The sequence below is a fragment of the Leguminivora glycinivorella genome, chromosome 6, assembly GCF_023078275.1.
Source record: "Leguminivora glycinivorella isolate SPB_JAAS2020 chromosome 6, LegGlyc_1.1, whole genome shotgun sequence".
NCBI lineage: Eukaryota > Metazoa > Arthropoda > Insecta > Lepidoptera > Tortricidae > Leguminivora > Leguminivora glycinivorella.
Genome location: NC_062976.1, coordinates 24,620,107 through 24,641,624, shown reverse-complemented (window position 1 = coordinate 24,641,624; position 21,518 = coordinate 24,620,107). Strand labels below are relative to the sequence as shown.

The window sequence follows — 21,518 nt, the reverse complement described above, 5'->3', positions numbered from 1 at the left end:
AAGAATTCATACATATATTTAACTTTCCCAGTCTTAACCAGAAATCACAATTTTCCGATATTTCTCCGACGATTAAGAACAAAGCGGAAACGGTGATGTATTTTTAATTTTAATGCCCGCCTTTCTCCGGCTTTAAAACGTTTCAATTTTCTTTCCTCCTCGAAACAACGGCGTCATTGAGCGTAAACGCTTTCTGTTTGCATCGTGCGACTTCATTAGTAGAAATTAAATTTCGTATCCTTCGTTAAGGCAGTGTCATGTACGTTACCCCCTCCCCCCTTCACGTCCAATATTGGCGTGCGTATTCAAACAAACCACATAAGTGGCTATAGAATTTCATGCGACGGAACAGAAATTGCATGAACAGAACTGGTAGTTGGTTCTTATTTCAAAATCAGTTCTGGTTTGGACAAGAACACACTTGATGGTAATTTTGGTGATACAAGCAAACAACACGCATTTATTTCATAGAATTTGGTGTATTTACATGCATAAATTAGCGTGAGCGATCTTCAAATACGTATTAAAGTAAGATCAGAACCATGCGAACTGTGAAACCTGAATCGGCCTTCTGGATCTACAGAAACGGCCAATGCGGAAGCGTTTTATTAAATACCAGCTGTAGTTAGTTGGCTTTGAGTCCTTTGGTCGTGGAAAGTACATGCTCCTCTTCCTGGAAATGGTTGCTCGTTAATATCGCCAAAGTTTAACTAACAAGGAATATAGAAGCAGTGAACAGTCACAGTGTGTTTCTATATGTAGATAAATCTGCATTAGTTTATCAAATAGGTATGTACATCTTTTTTTTTCTTTAAGAAGTATGATAGATGGCCGGTCTAGTTCTCTAGAGAGGTACTAGTGAAGCATAGGGGCCTAGCTTCGAATGCCGATAAAAGGACATTGAATTTTTCCATGTGATGAACACGCATTGTTTCTGAATCTGATAGGTAGGTGTGTGATTTTAGTAATAAAACCCCTATAAAAGGGTTGAATAAATTTGTTAATATCGAAAAAATACGATATAAATTAATCTGTGATTGTGAGTTCTTCGACAGCACGTGCTAAAATTGGAAACTTGATTGATTCCGGGTCGCCTTCACAAGCACTTTATTTTTGAACCCAACATAAAAACAGTTTATCCTTTTTTTAACCCCCGACGCAAAAACGACGGGGTGTTATAAGTTTGACGTGTCTGTCTGTCTGTCTGTCTGTCTGTCTGTCTGTCTGTCTGTTTGTCTGTGTGTGTGTCTGTCTGTGGCACCGTAGCTCCCGAACGGATGAACCGATTTCGATTTAGTTTTGTTTGTTTGAAAGCTGAGTTAGTCGGGAGTGTTCTTAGCCATGTTTCATGAAAATCGGTCCACTATGCCGCGGTCGGGGGTTTTTCAAAATTTTAATTTTGTGGTTAGGTTATTATCACTGTATGCAGGTCCCGTTTGTTTATATTGTCCGAATTACGTATTCAGTTGTTTATCTAGGAGCTCTCGCTAGGGCCGCGCGTGCATGTCCAAAACCTTTTGTCAAGAAAGGAGTAATATTTTTCAGAATATAACGACTACCTTTATTGTCCATTGAAGTGGGTCCGGGAGAGAAAATAATGGGAGGGCCTTTTGTACTAGTAATCACTCCCCTTTTATAAGGACGTTTAGGTTTTTATTTAACACTGTACGAAGTAATTTGATTCTAAATGGTCGGGCGTGGTTTCATTTGCGATGAGTGCTGACTCTTAATGTAGTAATATTTTCAGCGCTGCGTTTGTTTTCGTTTAATGTCTAGAATATTTTAGGTACAACAGATGGAAACGATTAAGGCTTAATTGATTGATACTTATTGAGGTTCATTTATTTTAATAATTTGGATAAATTATAGGATGTAAAAACATAAGTATGTATATACATATCTAATCTACTATCACAATATAGCAATCAATATGTGAATTTATTTGGACCACACAAAGAAAAGTTGGATATAAACAATTAAACAGTGGATATAAAGATTTTCTGAAATATGCAAGGACATATTGTCGTTATGTTTGTTAAGTTTCTGTACCAGCATCCGCTACCCTGTATCCTTTTATCCACTTTGTGCGGTTCCGGGCGCAGCACTCTAGTTTGAGCCTGTTTTTACGATCATGTCCATTTCAATCTAATCATGTCTGTGGTCGTAAAAACGGAACCACCTTCTGATCAAACTCTTTTGTCCCCAGGATCGGCCGTTAGCCCACAACGCGTCAGCGCGCGTGTTCCACAGCAACCAGAGCCTCGTACTGCAAAAGGTCACGCGGCACTCTTCAGGGCGGTATGCTTGCTCCGCGCTCAACGCGGAGGGCGAGACCGTTTCCAATGAGCTGCACTTTCGAGTCAAATGTGAGTACACTACTAAGTAAATACCAAAATTCATATTGCAAAAAGTGCCAGTGTAGCACGGACTCAACGCAAAAAGACATCGGCGTAATATGAGCCATCCTTAACTCGTGAGCAGCGCTCATTACCGTTCAGCGCTGAGTCGCTCAAATGCGCCCAATTCATTAATCGCACCAACCGCAGTGTAGCGCCTCGCGGGCCACGTGGCGCGGGCCTCTATCACTAACCTTAAGCCAAAAAGCCCTATCTCCACATGACTACTATAATCGCATACGGCTTTTTGCAACCCAGATTCTAACTTACGTCTCCCCCACACCCAGAAACGCCTCCGGCAAACTTTCCTCTAATTGTTTTTCCCCGACGTTTGCCGTCTGAAAGAAAACAACGACTCGACTTCGTTGCTTAGCGATTTAAGACTAAATGGAGTTCTTGCCTTTTTTATTCGAATTAAGCGATCGTTCGCGCGCCCGACACGCTCAACATTTCAGGCGACTCATAATTAACAATAGAGCAATCGGTGGGGAAAGACTTGAAATTGTACCTGCCGCCGCTTAAAGTATCTGAAAGGATTTCTAAACAATGGTCAATTAGAAAGCGGATTTGGCAGCGGTGATTGAGCACCGAAAAGAAATGGTTATAAATTAAATAAGAGTCGTCGCAGGTGTGTACCGTCACAACAAGATGGCACATTTAATGGCGCATTACGCGGGATGCGGTAATAAATTGTTGTTGCTCGGCGAATTGTTTTGTAATGAAGTTACTCGGAGAGACGATTGGCCATTACGGGCCGTTTTTATCGCATCGCCGCGTCCCGTGCACTCTTTACGGCTACTTATTGCCCTTTAATTACTTTCTATTGCGAGGGAAAGTTTCCGCGCGCTCATGTAAAAGGGTGCCGTGTCCTACATACAATTAGTGAGCACTGAGACTACCGATTTGCATATTTCGAAGGACCCTCAATTTGGAATGTTTGACTTCGATTTCTCTAACAATTTTGGGATAAATTCTTGAACCGTTAAGGGTATATCAACATACTTGAATCAATTTCGACATCTACGCATTTTCGTGTGAAATTCGTAGCTGTTAGAATTTGGGTCAACAACAAAGTGAGCGCTCGGCGCTTGCTTCTAAAGGCAATTAGCGGTGGCCATAGTTTTCCGTACTTCCCGACCCGCTCACCCATCGCGCTCAGTTACAATTTAATATGTAGACTTGCCAACGGCCGTTCTGACCTTGCATCAATATTGAATGAGATCTTCAAATTAATTGTAACAATCGTCGGCTTCTTTTGCATTTTAAATTGTTTCAGGAAAGTTCGTCGGGGTATCGAGGCGGTCATTTCTGTGATTTATATTTTATTATCAAACTGTGTTGGCTTTTTTGTGTGATGTTGACACGCAACAGTACAAGTACAATTATGACGCGACGCCGAACACGATTTATGCCTGGCGTCAATTTTAAAGGCGTCGATAAAACAATGCCGCTCGACTTCAAGGCAAGATTTTTTCCTCATGTCACAAAGTCAGCCAGGCGCGATGCGACATGTAGGGTACGTGAATGCCTCGCAACCTTTGTGACGGAATAAAATAAGTAAGAGCTCTCCAAATGCACACAACATGAGACTCAAATGAGGAGACAAATCTCACTAAAGGTTGTTTATATCTGTATAAATGTTAATGTGCATAGTAAGTAGTAGATCATATCCGATCTGAGCAACATTTACCATGGGATCAACCTCGTATCCACAAAAAAACCTGTTTTATACGTTAAGGCGTTTCTGTTCTTACTACATATATCTTTTGAACGAATATATGCGAGAGTACATTTGTTTTAAACAGCCTGTAACTGTATACATAATTCTCTGGAGAGTTTACCGACACAGTCATGTTGTCTAAACATGGAGTCACTCGTTAAAAAAAAACAGAATTGTTGGCAAATAAAAATTGGAAACTCAGGCAGCCCTTATACGGTACTTTGGTGACAAAATTCGTAACCAAACATTAATGGCAATAATAGTAAATACGCTATTTTTCTTATTACATTACTCGCGTGACACGTGCCGTGAAGAATGCACACACAGTGCCACTATTCACTTTCAGCGATCGGGCTACGTGACTGACCCGGCTCCTCAAACGCTGTCTTCAAAACAGAGGAATGTTTTGTTTCGAACGTAATACGTCCGTACAATGAGCTTCTTTGAGCGCTTCTCGTAATTTGAATATCTTCGCTTTGATCACACCCAAGTGATGTCGAGAACGCGTTTATTAGACGCAACTTGGTAATGATGCCGACATTTAAACTGGGGGAATTGATTCCTTACAATGAAGTAAAATACGGTGAGTGGGACGGGCTGATGTTAATCGCGATTAATTTATCACTGCATGTGTCGAGCGCTCGTACTTGATCAAAGTCTGCAAGTCGGGACCGCCCGGCCCCAGTCTTCAAAAGGAGTACAATTGCAGGCGCTTGGTGGCTTGTATTAGGGCCCATTTAGACGGTACGAGAACTCGTATACGAGTTTTATTACATTGCGGTATTTGATGGCTGTGCAAAATTGTATGTACCCTCAACAGCCCGCAATGTAACTAAAATCGCATGCGAGTTCGCACGCCGTCTAAATCAGGCCTTAGGGTGATGATTTTCAAAGACCGATGGAGCGTTATACGAATTCTAGGGACGCTCGTCACTTTGACGTTTATCCAAACATTTGAATTCTGAGTAATAGTTATTGGGTTGGTAAGAAAGTAATGAGCGATCGATTGAATTCCACATAAAATTTTTGAGAGAGTTCTAGAATCTTCTATGGTCGAAAGTATATAAAGGGCGAGTCGCACAGTTTCTCGTCAGTCATTCACTAGCTGTCGCCGAGCTAATATAAGGAAGAAAATGGACGAATTAAAAGTGCATGTAAGGCATTGCTTACTATATGAATTTCAGTCTGGCCATTCAGCCGCCGAAGCAGTGCGTAATATATGTCAGCATGTTGCTCCTGAAGTTGTGTCTGAGGCCACGACGAAACGATGGTTCCAGCGGTTTCGTAGTGGCGACTTTTCATTATCAGATCAACCTAAGTCTGGTCGACCAGTGAAGATTGATGTAGCCAAATTAAAAACCTTAATTGAAGGAGATCCGAGGCTAACGAGTCGTACTCTTGCTACCGAGTTAGGCTGCTCTCATGTCACCATAGAAACACATTTACACGAGTTGGGAAAAAACTACAAATACAGTGTTTGGATACCGCACGAACTTGATAGAGATCAACTAAACCGCCGTGCCGATATCTGCATACAACTTCTGTCTTTTCGCCGCACATTCAACTGGTTGGACCATCTTATCACTGGAGATGGAAAATGGGTCTTATATATAAATCACACACGCAAACGTCAGTGGCTAGCTCCAAACGAAAAAGGAATAGAGGCACCAAAAACAGAGCCTCAACCGAAAAAAGTTATGCTGTCCGTTTGGTGGGATATTCATGGTATTATTCACTGGGAACTCCTACCAAGTGGAATGACTGTTACCGCATCAGTATACTGTAATCAGCTTGAAAATTTAAACCAAAAAATCTGTCAGAATCGTCCACAGCATGCTAAAGTTTTTTTCTTATACGACAATGCTCGCCCACACATTGCAAAAGTGACTCGGCTAAAGCTATTGGAGCTAGGTTGGAAAGTGATACCTCATCCACCGTACTCTCCAGACTTGGCACCTACGGATTACGCATTGTTCAGATCGCTAAGCAATGCCTTGAATGAAAAAAAGTTCGATGATCAAGCCCATCTACGACAGTACATAGCTGAGTTTTTTGAATCTAAACCTAAGAACTTCTTCGCCGATGCTATTCATTCTTTACCAGAACGATGGAGACAAGTAGTAGATAACGAAGGCCGTTATATTTTTGATAAATGATTAAAATAATAAATTAAATAAAAATTACAATATTGGTTATGATTCACTCATTACTTTCTTACCAACCCAATATTTTTTGTTTTCTTAACTTTATTTGTGCGTCTGTGCCAATATACCTACTGTAATTACTGTCAGACATTTATTCGTGGTTACTCGTACATTGCTAATATTGATTGAGCATATTTAATTTGCTTCATTTATTTTGTTATATTTTCACTGTAGTCAAGATCAATCTAATAATACAGTTTGAATTTGTATGTATAATATTTACCAAACTTAAAATTTAGGGTAGGTACTTATGAGAAAAATATTATGCTTAAAACACGTAAGAGGATTCGTGATTCGGCGAAATACTAATTAGGGTACTAGAAACCCAGGCTTTTTCTGTTTTAATTATCGTGATTAGTACCAAAACAGTAATTCTCGTAACTCCGGATCTGTTTCGACATGTATTAAAATCCCGGGAGGTTTACGGATTATAAATGAAATTTCAAAAAAAATTGCCATTTACGCGGTGAAAGTAGGAAAAAAGTTCCTGTTTCCGACATTTTGGCTGCACTGAAGTAAAAACACCTATCCCATCATATAAAAGTTCAATTTTATTTTGACATTTTTGAAGATTAAGTAATAACATCGTAGGTCCTTTTATAGTTCAAATAAAATTATTTTTTTTTCAAGAAATAATCTATATACCGCTCGTAGATTTAGCTGAAGTACGTTAATATTAGGTATTATACCGATCACCTTAAAAAAATGTATTTTTCTATCAGACCCATGCGTACTTCCTAGGAAACATATTCCGCAATGGAATAAGCCATGATTATTATAATTTCTTACATGCTATCACCCAGATTAAAAGTAATTTTAGTTTCTATTAAGGCCGACCATCAAATAGAGTAACCTGATTGTCAATTTCTACTATAAAATTCCATTCAGTTTGATTGCCAAACCAAATCCTCAATGTTTTCTTGTCCTCAGATGCACCGTCATGCCGGACCGGTGCCGGTTCGCCTTCTGGCGTCGCAGTAGTCGGAGCGGCTCGAGGCGAGGCCGTAGTCATCGTGTGCGAAGTCGACGCGGACCCACCGGCAGCTGTGTTCAAGTGGAAGTTTAACAACTCGGGGGAAACCATAGACGTGGCTGCCGACCGGTATACGTCCAACGGCAGCGCTAGTAGTCTCAAGTAAGTCCTCAATATTTACGTCCTTAGAGGCTTCATTATGCCTCTGAAGTCTCTGTAGTAAGAACTGTGAAGTGTGAAGCCGTAGTCATCGTGTGCGGAGTCGACGCGGACCCACCGGCAGCTTTGTTCAAGTGGAAGTTCAACAACTCGGGGGAAACCATAGACGTGGCTGCCGACCGGTATACGTCCAACGGCAGCGCTAGTAGTCTCAAGTGGGTCCATATTGGCTCATATAAAATTATTTGTTATAAAATTATTGTTTATACCGATTTGTGCTCCGAATGATCATTTCTCATAATTTAACTCATCATAATTTTGTTTCATTATTATCAATAGTACTACTATCACTGTTCATAATAATCATTTAGTCGAAAATTTTTAATCATAAATTCTATACAAATATTTAATAACATTCATAATTTTGTGTTTAAGAAAATCATTCATCATAAAATTATTTAAAAAGTTTTGGGGAAGTTCTATGAAAAACTTGTGCCATTTATAGAAGCGCGCTTGAAGCTTTTACAGTGACATATACAATTTACATTAAAAGTCGTTTCTGGTTCGCTCACGGTCAACCTAACACGCTCCTCCTCGCTACGCTCGTCGCCGCACCTAATTGGACTGTCACATGTGATGTCTGTTCTGTTAACAATAATATAACGATAAATTATATTACTCGCAATCGTTATGATCAATAAGTATATAAACATAAACATTAGTGTAAAACGTATTTATGATGAATGACATTATGAACATAAGTCATTCGAAGTTACGATAGTTATTAACATAAAATTGTTATAAATAATGATCGTTATAATGTAAAACTGTATGAGAAACATTTTCGGACTACCAATAATCTATATAACAATTTTATATCAACTTTGGCGCACCCGTCTCAAGTAAGTCCTCAATATTATCTTCTTTGGGTGAATTGTTCATGCCTCTGGAGTCTCAGTAGTCGGAGCGGTCAGTGGTGAGACTGTAGTAGTCATCGTTTGCGAAGTCGACGAAAACCCACCGGCGGCTGTGTTCAAGTGGAAACTCAACAACTCAGGGGAAACTATAGATGTAGCTGCCGACCGGTATACGTCTAACGGTAGCGCTACCCTTTGGGAGCGTAGGTTCGTTTCCTACCAATTGCGCCATGTAAACGCGTCAATTAAACTACTACGTGCTCAGATCAAGACTCACTCTTTATTTTCATTCTTACCCACATGCATATTAATCATAATCACAACCTACCCACAATCCACATCTTCGCACAAATTCTCGTGCCTTTTGAGTATCTCTCTGTGCCATACTTTATTTTTAGAATGATTTTTTGGAATCTGTAGTTCCAAGCGCATGTAGTTTTTAAGACGCACTGTTTAACCACCATACCAGAATTATAGTAGTTTCATTACTAAAATGTTTACACTGTGTTAAAATGGAATAAAACCTTTTCTGTACAGATATACGCCAGTGGCGGACTTGGATTACGGCACACTGTCCTGCTCGGCGTCCAACGAGGTGGGCTCTCAGCTCGCGCCCTGTGTCTTCCAAATGGTGGCAGCCGGTAAGACTATCGTTCACTGTCATCTAACGATCGTAGACTGCATTTTTGCTGAAGGGAAAATGACTGGGAATGAGAGGAAAAGTGATAAAACAACATGATTACAATCCATCGGAGCGCAAAAAATAACCAATGTCAATTGACTGCCTTGCCACACAATTTTCAACTCATCGTCAGGAGAAAAGCAGCATCGAGCATTCATAAAGAACTACCTGAAGCCTGTTATGCTGAGCTATCTATCATTTGCCATTTTAACGATTAGTCTCTGTGATACATTCTAACGTGTGTGTATGTGAAAAACTGATCCTACGACTGTGAGAGGAAAATAGGTGTTTAGTGTAAGTCTTACCAATTCTTAAAATGTTGTCAGTTGAATTCATAAAGAAAGGGTAGAGTTGTAACTCCATACATCAGTAAATGCGAGTTATTTGTATAGGCATAGTTAAGACGATACGGTAGGGGTCAATTCTCCATACAAACGCTCTCGACTATTTCCTCCCTGGTTTTTGAAGATAGAGCAATGATTTTTTTCAACACAGATTGTTATTATTTTTATCTGTGTCGGACCGTTTTGATTTTTTTGATATTCTGCTTTTTAAAGATTCTAGAGCCAATCAAAAAATTCCAAAAACGGCCTTTTTCATTGTGGCGCAAAAAAGGTGTGATACTCAAGATTGGTAACAATTGACCAAAAAAACTAAACGGTCCGACATAGATTATTTCATTGTTATTCAGATTCTCAAATTTCGTTCCGATTGATTAAGTTTTGAAGGAGGAAAGAGTCGAGAGCGTAACCTCGATTTTAAAGATTTTTTTAAAATATCTTTTGACTGAGTTGTTCTTAATGGACAATTTTTTCTCGATAAATCTAGCTAATAACACTTGTATATTTAACTAAAATTTCCAAGTTGAAAGGGGGGCTCCTTTCCATTTTAGCATTTTCGCTACCGTATCCTCTTAAGTGACAACTAGCGACAATCACGCGTCAATCACGCGTCAACTAGCGTAAATTATCAGGGTGGCTAGCCGAATGGCACAATCGCTCACGAAACGCTCACGAAACGAAGCGCTAGTAGATATCTATCTCTATCGCGCTTGCGTATTGGCGCGACAGAGCCAGCGGCGTATCGCTTTCGTTTGGCGTCGGAGAAATGCCATTCGGCTACGGGGCCTGTACTGCTATTTGTCAATAGATGTCGCGACGAACGAAGAGTCTAATGCTCACGGTTCCCCTTGTTTTGGCATAATTTTACAATCGAGAATTCTTTTTGGCATAATCTATATTGGCATAATTCACCTTTCGCATAATCTGTTATGGCATAGTATAGTTACGCATAATTTGTCTAGGCATATTTTTGTTTGTCCGAATATATTTCATGCATAAAGGTTATTCGCCGAATGGTTTTTATGCATAAATTATTTCTGCATAACATGGTTTAGTGGAAATTTACTACGCAGAATTTTTATCATAGGTAATACTACTATATTAATGTTGGAGTTCTAACCTAACCTAACCGAAATTCTTGACAAAATGTTTTATTTGTTGAGGTCACAGTTCTAACCTAACCAAACCGACTCTCTTAACAGCATTTAGTATGGGTGGATATTCTGATTTTAAGAAATATGCAAAATACAATTATGCGAATTAATTTTATTCATAAAAACAATCGGCGTAAACAGAATTATGCGAACTTATTTTCGGACAATGTGTTATTCGTATTATTTTCGATTATGACAAATAAGTTTTCTGCCAAATTAACATTCGGCGAAAATCGATTATGCGAAGTCTGTTATGCGAAAATCGTTTCGGACAATTAAAGTTATGCCAAATAGAGGGAACCCAATGCTCACCAATTTTTAGCTAAATAATATTTCAATAGTATTAATCAGTATTCTGTTTTCAATTCCTTCTGCTTGTAATATAAGTTGTAAACTGTACTAATATTACATTTTTGGCAGAAGAGATACTGTTGCCACCTAGTATGGAGTAGGGGTACTGATAATTCACGCTACTTGACGCGTGATTGTCGCTAGATGTCACTTAACTATGCCTATAAAACTATCTCTCATTAATGTATTGAGTTACAACTCTTCCCTTATTCCTTTATGGTTAAATTAAACACGAATCTTTGTGCAGGCAAACCACATCCACCTCGCAACTGCTCGTTATGGAATCAGACGGCGGAATCAGTAGAAGTGGCATGCCTGGCCGGCTTCGATGGTGGCTTGCCTCAGACATTTCTGCTGCAGGTCTACTCTGCAGGCGAGAGCGTGCCGAGGTAAGCAACATCTTTTGTATCTATCTATAGCAGCCTCTAAAGCGCCCGTCTTCGGACATAGGCCTCCTCTCCATTCCTCCACGCTTGTCGGTCCATTGCCATCCGCATCCAGTTATCGCCAGCTAGTTGGCAGATGTCGTCTCTCCATCTAAGGGGGGGCTTGCCGCGACCGCGGGTGTTAGCGGGCTTCCACACCATAGTTCGTCTCGCCCAGCGACTATGGTCCATCCTGGCAATGTGCCCAGCCCATCTCCACTTTCTGTGTCCAATTTCCTCCACCACGTCTTTAAGTTTTGTGACCTGCCTGATCCACTCGTTCCGTTTGTATAGTACAATAAGAATAAGAGTAGAAATAAGAATCTTACCTCGATTTTTTAGCGCCACCTATCAGATAAAAGATACCTACAATTTGTTTTTTCAAAATGTGTATTGACGTGATATCATGAGTTTAAAATAAAGAAATAATTATGTCATAAAAAATAAAAACAAGCAAAAATATTTGGGGAAAATTTATGATTTTGGCCACTTTCAGGCTGCGATACAGCCATCTAATTTTAAGCCTAAAAAATCCATACATTTCATGGGTACGCTTTTTTTGTATGGGTTTTGTCAGTCTAGTATTAAATCGTTCTTGGTACAATCTTCTGAGTTGAGTTTTGGTCTTCGTCTCAATCTGTTAAACAAAAGCCTACCTATAGATATCTGCTCCCAAAACTATAATACGGGATTCGTGGATGTGACATGTTTTAGGTCTATTATGAGCGCGAGAGCGTGCCAAGGTAAGTTACTCCAGCATATCTGCTCCAGTTTTTAACTAGATGGCGGAATAAGTGAAGGTCGCATGTCTCGGAATTTTTGTTTAGACATGTAATCTGTAGGGAAAATGATTAGATCAATTTTACCTTTTGTGGTAATATCAACTCTATTGAGTACACACTGAGAATCCATCGTAGATATGTAAAATATCCTTCATCTAAGTATTTATAATTTCGAGAATCTTTGAAAACCTCGCAAAAGGAAACCCACGAATATTTTTTCTGTTCTTAGCACCTTATGTTTCTGTCGGTATTCCATGTAAATAAATATGGTAAAGATTTTGTCGTTACATGTATGTAACAACACTTGGTTACCCAAAAAATATCGCTCCGTCGGCACGGCTTATCGAATCTACTGGAGACCCCAGAGCTGGCGCGTATGTCTCGCAACGTGTCGCCCTGGCGATACAGCGAGGAAATGCCGCCAGCATAATGGGCACCATGCCGCAGGCGGATTTGATAGATGGTTTTTTTCTTTTTATAATTGGTTTCTATTTCTATTATATTCTAATTATTTAATTAGTATTCATTATTATAAGTTTATTTTTAAGTAGTTATTTAGTTATAATTTAGTTTTATTTATTAGTAAGATTTTAATCTAAGTATTTTTAGTATATTTTAATGAAAAAATATATTTAAAAAAAACTTTATGCCTGGCAACTTACATGACAGCGCTGAAAGCTGGCGTTTTATCTTTTCTTGGCTGTGTAAAAGCTCTAACGTGACACTGTTGTCACCTTTTTAAGTGTCGTAACTTTCGTTACTCGTCCTCGATAAACGCCGTCGCCATTTACGTAAGGTGGGTTTAAGGTACAGCGGGACAAATGTAACTAATCCATTTTTTTTTTTTTCATTATTACACTATGATGTTGAGTTCTACATGTATCCACTATACATCTACCATATAACAGGAGGAGACTCTATTTAATAATGCAAACATTGTAAAACATGGAAAAAATGGACCAGTTACATATTTTGTCTCCCCGTAGAGATTTTCCCCGCTGTACCTTACGTCGAAAAGTGTCAGTACTCGTAGTGTTGACTAAAACCTTTAGATTTCACCTGAAGTAAAATACGTACAAAGATGCAGAACCCAAATCATTTTTTCAACTCGACTGTCTTTTAAACTCTACTTGCTAAATTTCACTTCAAAGAACAATATTTATTATTTATTATTTGCAAGTTATGAATAAAATGCCTGCAAAAACTACTTTTTTTTATATATTTTTTAAAACATAAAAGTGAAAAAAGGAAAATCTACGTATACACTTTTTTCAAATAACTTGGTCCAGGCTCAAACCAAATACCAGTACGAGGAATCGCTTTTAGTTTTAGCGCCGACAGTTAGTTAACATACTTGCTCAAAGGGACCAGATATTACTCGTAACATTCGTAAAAATTCCCAAGCTCCTCAAACCCACATTATTCCGCAAATTAGTACCTGCACGAACATCCGTGGCTAAAAGGCAAACATCATTAATTTAACATACAACGTAGCCCTTCGCTATATTTTATTTCCCGTACTATTCCGGAGCCCTCGGGAGCCCGTTAATGAGAGCGCATAATGGGAGGGACCAGCGCCGGCGACAACTTTTTTATCCCGCCATTTGGGCCTGCGAGACTTCAGGGTACGTAGCCAAGCACAAACGCTTATGATAATATCTAGCTGTCTCTATCGCTCTTCCGTGTTGGCGTGACAAAGCCAGACTGCGTTTCCATCGGCGTTTAGCGTCAAATATTTGTCATTTCGGCAAGACTTCTGGCTATTCTTTAACTGGCTGGCGGCTGTGGACTTATCCTTTTTCGCGTGGAAAATTGGATTAGATTCAAAGTCGTCTTAATTTAAAGGAGTGTCAATGTTCGACACATTTTTCTACAATTTGTTTGTATATATGTAGAATAGAATAGAATTCATTTATTTAACGTCACAACATAGTACACACAAAAAGAAGGCATGCAAACAAAACATACAATGAACGCTAAATAGGACCCTCACGCAGCATGATGCGCGCTGGTTTTCTGTAAGGACCTGACTACATCTAAGTTTAGTGGCGCCACGTACGCCAACGACACATAAAACAATTAAGAAAAAAGAAGACAAAATAAACAAAGAAATTCAATCAATTATAAAAAAAACACACACACACAATAGCCATTACAATATTGGGTGTTTATGCAAAAAAAATTGAAAAATTAATGAGCTCCTCATTTAGCAACCAAAATTGATATTTCGTTTTCTTACGGAGGGTTTATAGATTTTCATTTCTTTTCGTTTGGCACTAACCTTACATGAATACCATCTCTCAAGATTCTTCGGACATCGCAGTAAAACTTAATTGATAACAAAGAGTGTTACTGGTGCGTCAATAGAACAGCCTGTGAAAGGTTTTGCGAATAACAGCCATTTTCAAATAGCATACCTGCTACCAAATAGGATCGAGTATTATAGAGAGTTACTGTCAAAGTAAAATGTGTAATCACAGTGCATAGACTGCCAACTCTCGACACAAGCTTAAAACTTTTGAACCTCAGTTTTGACAATTTGGACCATATTGTTAGCTTGATATGTGTTAAAATGTCCAATAATAATATAATAATAATATTAGCGCCATCCAGCCGAGCGTTTCCCAAAGGTGTAACGCCTAGGTGATCTAGGCCACCGTACCTTTTTCTCTAGCTTTGAGGTACGTTTTTTTATTAGACTTTATCCATCTACTCGGAGTTACATATGTCTTTGCCTGCTGCTAATCTATAATTCTGGCAAACACATTCGTCCTAATTTAAAGGGAGGTTATCTGCGTGTTTTCTAACATAATTGACGTCTTATTTAGCGGCAGGTATTAGAGATACGGGCATACTAAATTTGACAGAATATGGCTAGCAAAAACGAGCTACTTATTTGTGATTTCGTGCAACCTACTCAATAAATTTTGATGAATTATAGTAAAAATTACCAAGAAATACACTGTCTATTTTGTCTATAGTTTGGAACTTTGAATGTAAACACTTGTGCCTAAAATAGCGACGTACCGTACTGGAAAGGCCCACAAAGTGATTATAACTAAGATTCAAATATCGAAGATTTGTGTAGGCGAAAGGTTGTTTCCAAAATAGCCACTTCAAATTGAAGTGGCTATTTTGGAAACAAGAAACTATTTTGGAAACTTTCAAACAAGAAACTTCAAATTGATTCTACTTACGCTCAAAGAGCATTGAATTACTAATACGTTCTTACGCTTAGATAAATTTAAAAGATCAAAAATACTGCCTTGGGTGAGACCAAGGCACTACGCAAGGTAAAGACAAATTGTATCACCTTTTTCGACTGTTTTAAACAGTATGCAAATATTTACAAATGGTATACAAAATACAATTATAAAATTTGACTTGTGTGCGACAGCTTACATTAATTACATTGTACAATATATATAGGTATATTATATGAGACATTTAACTATTTGTCATTCTGTTTAGCATAGAAAAACACTGAAAAAATAATAGAGATTTTTTTTCAATTCCTACGGAATTTACTTAATTCCTACGGAAGAAGATTCTACCCTCAAGAATAAGAGTCAAGTAAGAATTTCCTTGACTTTCAGTGCATCCAAAAAGGCTCTTCTCGCTAATTAGTATTATTTAACTATGCAGAATGCATGCACAAGACGTGTTCTGCCAGCCGTGGTCTCTGTAAGGGAGATTCGCCCGATTCAATTAGGTTGACTGTAAAATGTTGTACGACGACAGAATAATGACTTGACAACGTAACAAGAATTACCAATTAGGGATGTTACTGTAACGAGATGAGACATGCGCACATATTATTTTACTAGGCCTAATGCATATGTTTTGTTTAGTCGGATTATTTTTGAAGTTCTTCGTACGAAGATAATGTTTTAGTACAAAATTCGCTTACATTTTATCCTCTAATTATGTTTAATTTTATATAGAATTATTATACTTTAACTATTGAAATCCAAATGCATGAAACACTATTTTTGTACCGAACGGAAAAAAAAGTTTTATTTGTAATTATTGTAGATTTTTATAGAGGGCTGAAACATTGCTTTGCTATAATATATTGTCAATGTTTCTTTGAGCCCATGGATGCAGAACTGCCGTTGGATAGAGTTACATAATTTGGGCAAAAAAAAATCAACAAAATTTGAATGGTCTCGCGCAATTTTATTACCTATACGATCAAAATAAACTAAATTAAATTAAAAATAATTTTTATATTTCCTGTAACTAGGTAAATAAAAAAATAACTATTTGTTAAACGTAATATCAAACCGAACTCCACAGTATCGGAGCTACTAGCTCTCATTATATAATAATGATTTATGTGTAATAGCTACTTCGAATGTGGAGTTTTGGAGTGTTCATAATTAATACAACGTAACGATGTCCTCGGGCGAATGTTATTTTACAAAATTTTAGAGAATGTTACAAGAATTATTATTAATTCTCTGCGGTTGATCCAAAATCATTTTATTTATTTGGAATAGCAAATATTTTTATATACGAGTACATAACTCAAATAATGCTTGTTCAACGTTTTTATGTTTGAATACAGAATTTTATTAGGCGACCCATGAGCAATATTATTATGTGGATGTGAACGTTGCCTATCATATTTTTCTTGTCTATATACATATATATTACTAATAAATAAAGGATGAGTAATGAGTATATTATACTAGATCTCCTACTTCTACGTAATATATAGTTTCTATAGCTTTTCCAAGACAGCGGGTTGTTTAAGTCATCCTGCTATATCTTTGTCTATACGTCAACATTTTTAATACCTATACGGTAAGTGCTCCTGATAAGTGACCATTTTAATAACAGTTTTTGTTTTGTACAAATACTTTTTAAATAAATCAAAAGCCCATTGGAGCCCTTTAATGTTCTCTCACGTACCAATTACGTGAGGATCGCGTACTGATTATATGAAATTCCAATTAAGATTGGATTCAATTAATTGAATCAATTCATTGATTGAGGGTCCAGGATAAACCGGCACATCATATTGCATATTCATCTAGAGATTACTAAGCGAGCTCAAGTCCTAATTACTATAAAATATTTCTATACTATGTACGTGTGAAATGGGCTAGTTTCCTATACTTAGAATAATAGTTATTTGTTATACAAGGGGGCAAAGTTGTATTTTAACGCCGAGTGTGGAATTGAAAAACGAGCAAGTGAAAGGATTCTATAGTTGAACCACGAGCGAAGCGAGTGGTTCGAGAATAGAATCCTGAACTTGCGAGTTTTTTAACACACGAGAAGTAAAATACATTTGCACCCGAGTGTAACACAAAACTTTTCCCCTCACTATAGCGAGGAAACTACAACACAAAAAATGCGTTTATCACTGCTTCCAGTAGTTCCACGGGTGGTAAATCATATTTCTTACTAGATTCAACTACTTTTATCAATTTTAAAGCAGTTACTTTGACTTTATTCAAGGTCAAATTACTTTACCCACTAGTGGATAAAATGCGTTTTTACCCACTGGTATTAAAGGACAAAACACGTGTTTCCGAGCTAGTGAGGGGAAAAATATTTTATGCAGTGCATAAAGCACCAAATATTCAGGAGAAAAATATGAATAATGGTAATGTTTAACATACCTAATTTCTATTTTATAAGTGTAAGAGAAAGATATATATTAAATGAATTTACCGTGACGTCACTCCTTAGTATCTTATAGTAATTCCATATTTGCAAATCGTTTTGACAGTTCTTAAAAAGAAGCCGATTTGAGTAGTAGGAAACTAGCCTATTGAGATAAAGATCCTTACGTAAGGCATTATTGAACTTAAAATACTGAATTAGTTTTATATCGAAGTTAATAATTAAATTACCATTTTAACAGTTACATACGTTGCGTTACTCATTGATTCAGTTATACTGTGATTTTTAAAACGGCATTCAGCACTCGCTTGAATGTCCTTCTCCAGTTATAGAATATGCCTTTTGAGCTTCGAAGCGCGCCAACATCAACAGGCCAAGCATATGAAGGGCGCGATTTCTCGCCCGCGAGGGAATGTACAAGTTTCTAATGGGGTGGCAACGCGCATGTGACAGTGTTTGAGTTGCAGGCGTCCATAGGTTACGGTGACCGCTTTACATCAGGCGGGCCGTATACTTGTTTGCCACCGACGTAGTATAAAAAAAAAAGACTCCCCGTCTTTTTCTAACATGTTAATTATAGGGTACTCTTTCTGGCGGGAAATATACTGTCGGACTCATCATGTTTAGCCTCCAGGCAGCGCAAAAATGTCCCGAAGCAGCCTCATTAAACTTTATCCACGTTAATTATGGAGAGGAATGCCATACACATAAGTAAAAGGGAAATTTCAAAGGAAATTTATGTTGTGAAACAGGTAAGTAGGTCAGTTTTTGTAATTAAATCAATTTTGTTCTAATGAGGCGACTAACAAAGTTACCGTATACATTTTTTTTTATCATACAGTTTTTGATTTTATTGGTATTTCAAACATCAGGTATTTTAATAATAATACATGTGAAATAAAACTATGGAAACGGATTAAATCGCGTATAATGAATTTAAAATACATCCCGACGTTTCGAACTCTTTACAGCGTTCGTGGTCAACGGGTGACTGAGGAAAAATTAAAATGTGCAAAAGCTACCCACTTACAAGAAATATTAACGAACCATGACCACAAATAATATAGATTTCTAAGGCAGGTTCACACACTATTAATAAAGCTAGTTATACAATATTCAAAAAATTGACCATTACTCTGTTAAAAAATAATTAACCAATTAATCTACACAAAATTGACAAAGAAACAAACTGCAAATGTCCAACACCATACAACACAAATGCCTCACAGCCTTCATCGTGCTTGTTCCATTATCAGATGTAAAGAGTTCGAAACGTCGGGATGTATTTTAAATTCATTATACGCGATTTAATCCGTTTCCATAGTTTTATTTCATGAGTAACTATCGCGGTAACCGAAGTTAATAATACATGTGTCATTAGTATTAAAACAAAACTTAGAATAAAAATTAACCTAGAACGAAGTACAAAACTAAAACTAATACTACTACATTATACATACATAGGTTAATTAAATACCTGTAGGACTTCTACCTATAGAGAAATAATAGTGTTCTACAACTTCTACAACAATGAAATATGTAACTTTCTAAACTGAATATCAGACATAATGAGGTGAGGAAATAAGTACAATTTTCATATAGGTACTTAATGAACGTCACCTGCTGTCCTTTAGAAAAAAAAAGTTACTTTGTTAGGCCTAGGTCTGAAAAGTAGTATGAAATCCTTTTTCAGGCCTCTCGAGTTGTTGTGCCCAAAAAGCGATACTTTCGAGTCCATTATAAGGAACGTAAAGGCATTTCATTGCATGTTTGAGAAAAGACATTTATTTCATAATATAGGTAGCACTATTTTTCCCTCAATGGTTAGTAATGCTTGCTCCTGATTCTTAAGAAGAAAAAAAAACATCCAGCGAAATGCTCTGTTTCGCACATTATCATGAAAATGGTCTTAAATTAAATTTACTAATTAAGTTGTTCACAGATATCGCGAAGCGTCTGGTTGAGGTAACTGGTGACCGAATAGCTTGCGACTTCCTCGCACAACGTATCACCATTGCGATACAGCGAGGAAATGTCGCCAGTATCCTTGGTACAATGCCTCAAGGGCCTATTTTAGACTTTAGCTGGTTTTTAAGTTTAGTCTTAGTTTCTTATATAATTATGTAAATATGTTCATGTAAATAAAGATAATTATTTTGTTTTAATTTACTAAATTGTATATTCCCAACTCGGCCGCGCAGATTGGCCCACAATTTATTCAAAGGAAGGGTTTTCAAGGTCGCAGAGAATATTAATTACAGGGATTTTGTTTTGCGTTTGCTACTTGCTCTTAATTACCTTATGCTAGTCTTTGAAGTCCAAAATATTTTAAATTACTTATACACGGTGTAACATTTTTTTTTTTAACCGAATAATTTTAACAGCGTATTCCTCATCAAATTAGAAGAGTAAAATGTCATATAAACTTTTCTGGATTTCGCCTACTTTCAGAGTTAGGTGTATTTAAAAAAAATACTTATATCCGCAATTCGGACCGTAGCATTACAACCTTTTTTTTTCAATGGAAATTGTCAACTAATTTGAATTTCGATCATTGACAGCTGTTTAATAGACGCCATTTTTGTCACGCACACTACTACAAACGTACACCTACATTATATACGCACACAAACAAATATTATCAGCCGACAACTGGGGGGGGGTCCAGCATGCCAAAAATGGTCGGAAGCGTCCTGCCGATATCGGCAGTTCGATGGTTTCTCAGGATAAATCGCCGATGATGCCGTTATAGGACATAATCTAACTATCCTCGTTAATAGATATCAAAAAGTAACTCATTGTAAAGTGACTCATTGCGAAAATGTATTTTTTAGATTTTTATTTTTTTATTTTTTGGCGAAATTTGCTTGACGTCATATAACATTTTATCTTTATTTTGCCCTCAAAAATGCGTCGTTAAAATCTGTCAGTTTTTACATATATTACACCGTGTATATAAAAAGGTCGTCTGAGATAAATGCATTGTATAAATGCCTCTTTTCAAGATTGAAAGTACTTCAAGATAAAGCCAGGAAATACTACATTGACTACGCTTGATTAACAGGTCGTTGGATGATATATCAATATCATAGTACTTAACAGCTGTCAACTATCAAATAAACATGTCTTACATTCACTAGTCGCGCATCGGTAGTCACGCATGCACGAAACGTAGTAGTGTTAAACTTTTAATAAATACGGTATGGGGTTCTTCAAAAAAGGAGTGTCCAAGTTTCTATAGGGTCTGCAACGCCCATGTGACACCCCTTGAGTTGCAGGCGTCCAGAGGTTATGGTGACCGCTTTCCACCAGGCGGGCCGTATTATATACCTGTTTGCCAGACGTGGTATAAAAAAAAGTATTTTATGATGAAAATTTTATTTCTATTTTCAAATGATAGGACCAAATAATTCACATTTCATAACTTTATTGAAATAGTAACTTGACAGAGTTACACAAAACTTTTCTAATCAAAATGAAGGTTATGAATTAAATTTCGTACTCGTGACGATTGTCACATACACGTGCCAACTACTTATTCAGCCTATTGTTTATTCGATCAGGGTAGCCAAGGGCACAATCGCTGACGATCCTCTCCGCGTATCCCCGATATTTCTCCCTATTAGTGAGACCAGTGGCCGCGATTCTTTCGCCGAGCTACAACTGTCTACTGCTCGCGTGCGGTCCATTTGTTAATGTAGGTATTATGAAAAAAAAAGTGTTGCGGAGGAGTGCCAAAACGTGCCTGTCGAGGGGTTTTATTAGTGGCTAAACCAT

The 21,518-nt window shown here is 37.5% G+C and overlaps 1 protein-coding gene across 1 annotated transcript in view; it reads left to right on the top strand.

Moving 5' to 3' along the window:
- LOC125226809 (nephrin) overlaps positions 1-21,518 on the top strand; it is a 790,592-nt gene that overhangs the window by 668,883 nt on the left and 100,191 nt on the right. Inside the window, exons 9-12 of the mRNA XM_048130914.1 lie at positions 2,207-2,366; positions 7,251-7,455; positions 8,907-9,010; positions 11,145-11,286. Of these exons, the coding sequence (XP_047986871.1) occupies positions 2,207-2,366; positions 7,251-7,455; positions 8,907-9,010; positions 11,145-11,286 (611 nt within the window). The remainder of the gene's footprint in view (positions 1-2,206; positions 2,367-7,250; positions 7,456-8,906; positions 9,011-11,144; positions 11,287-21,518) is intronic.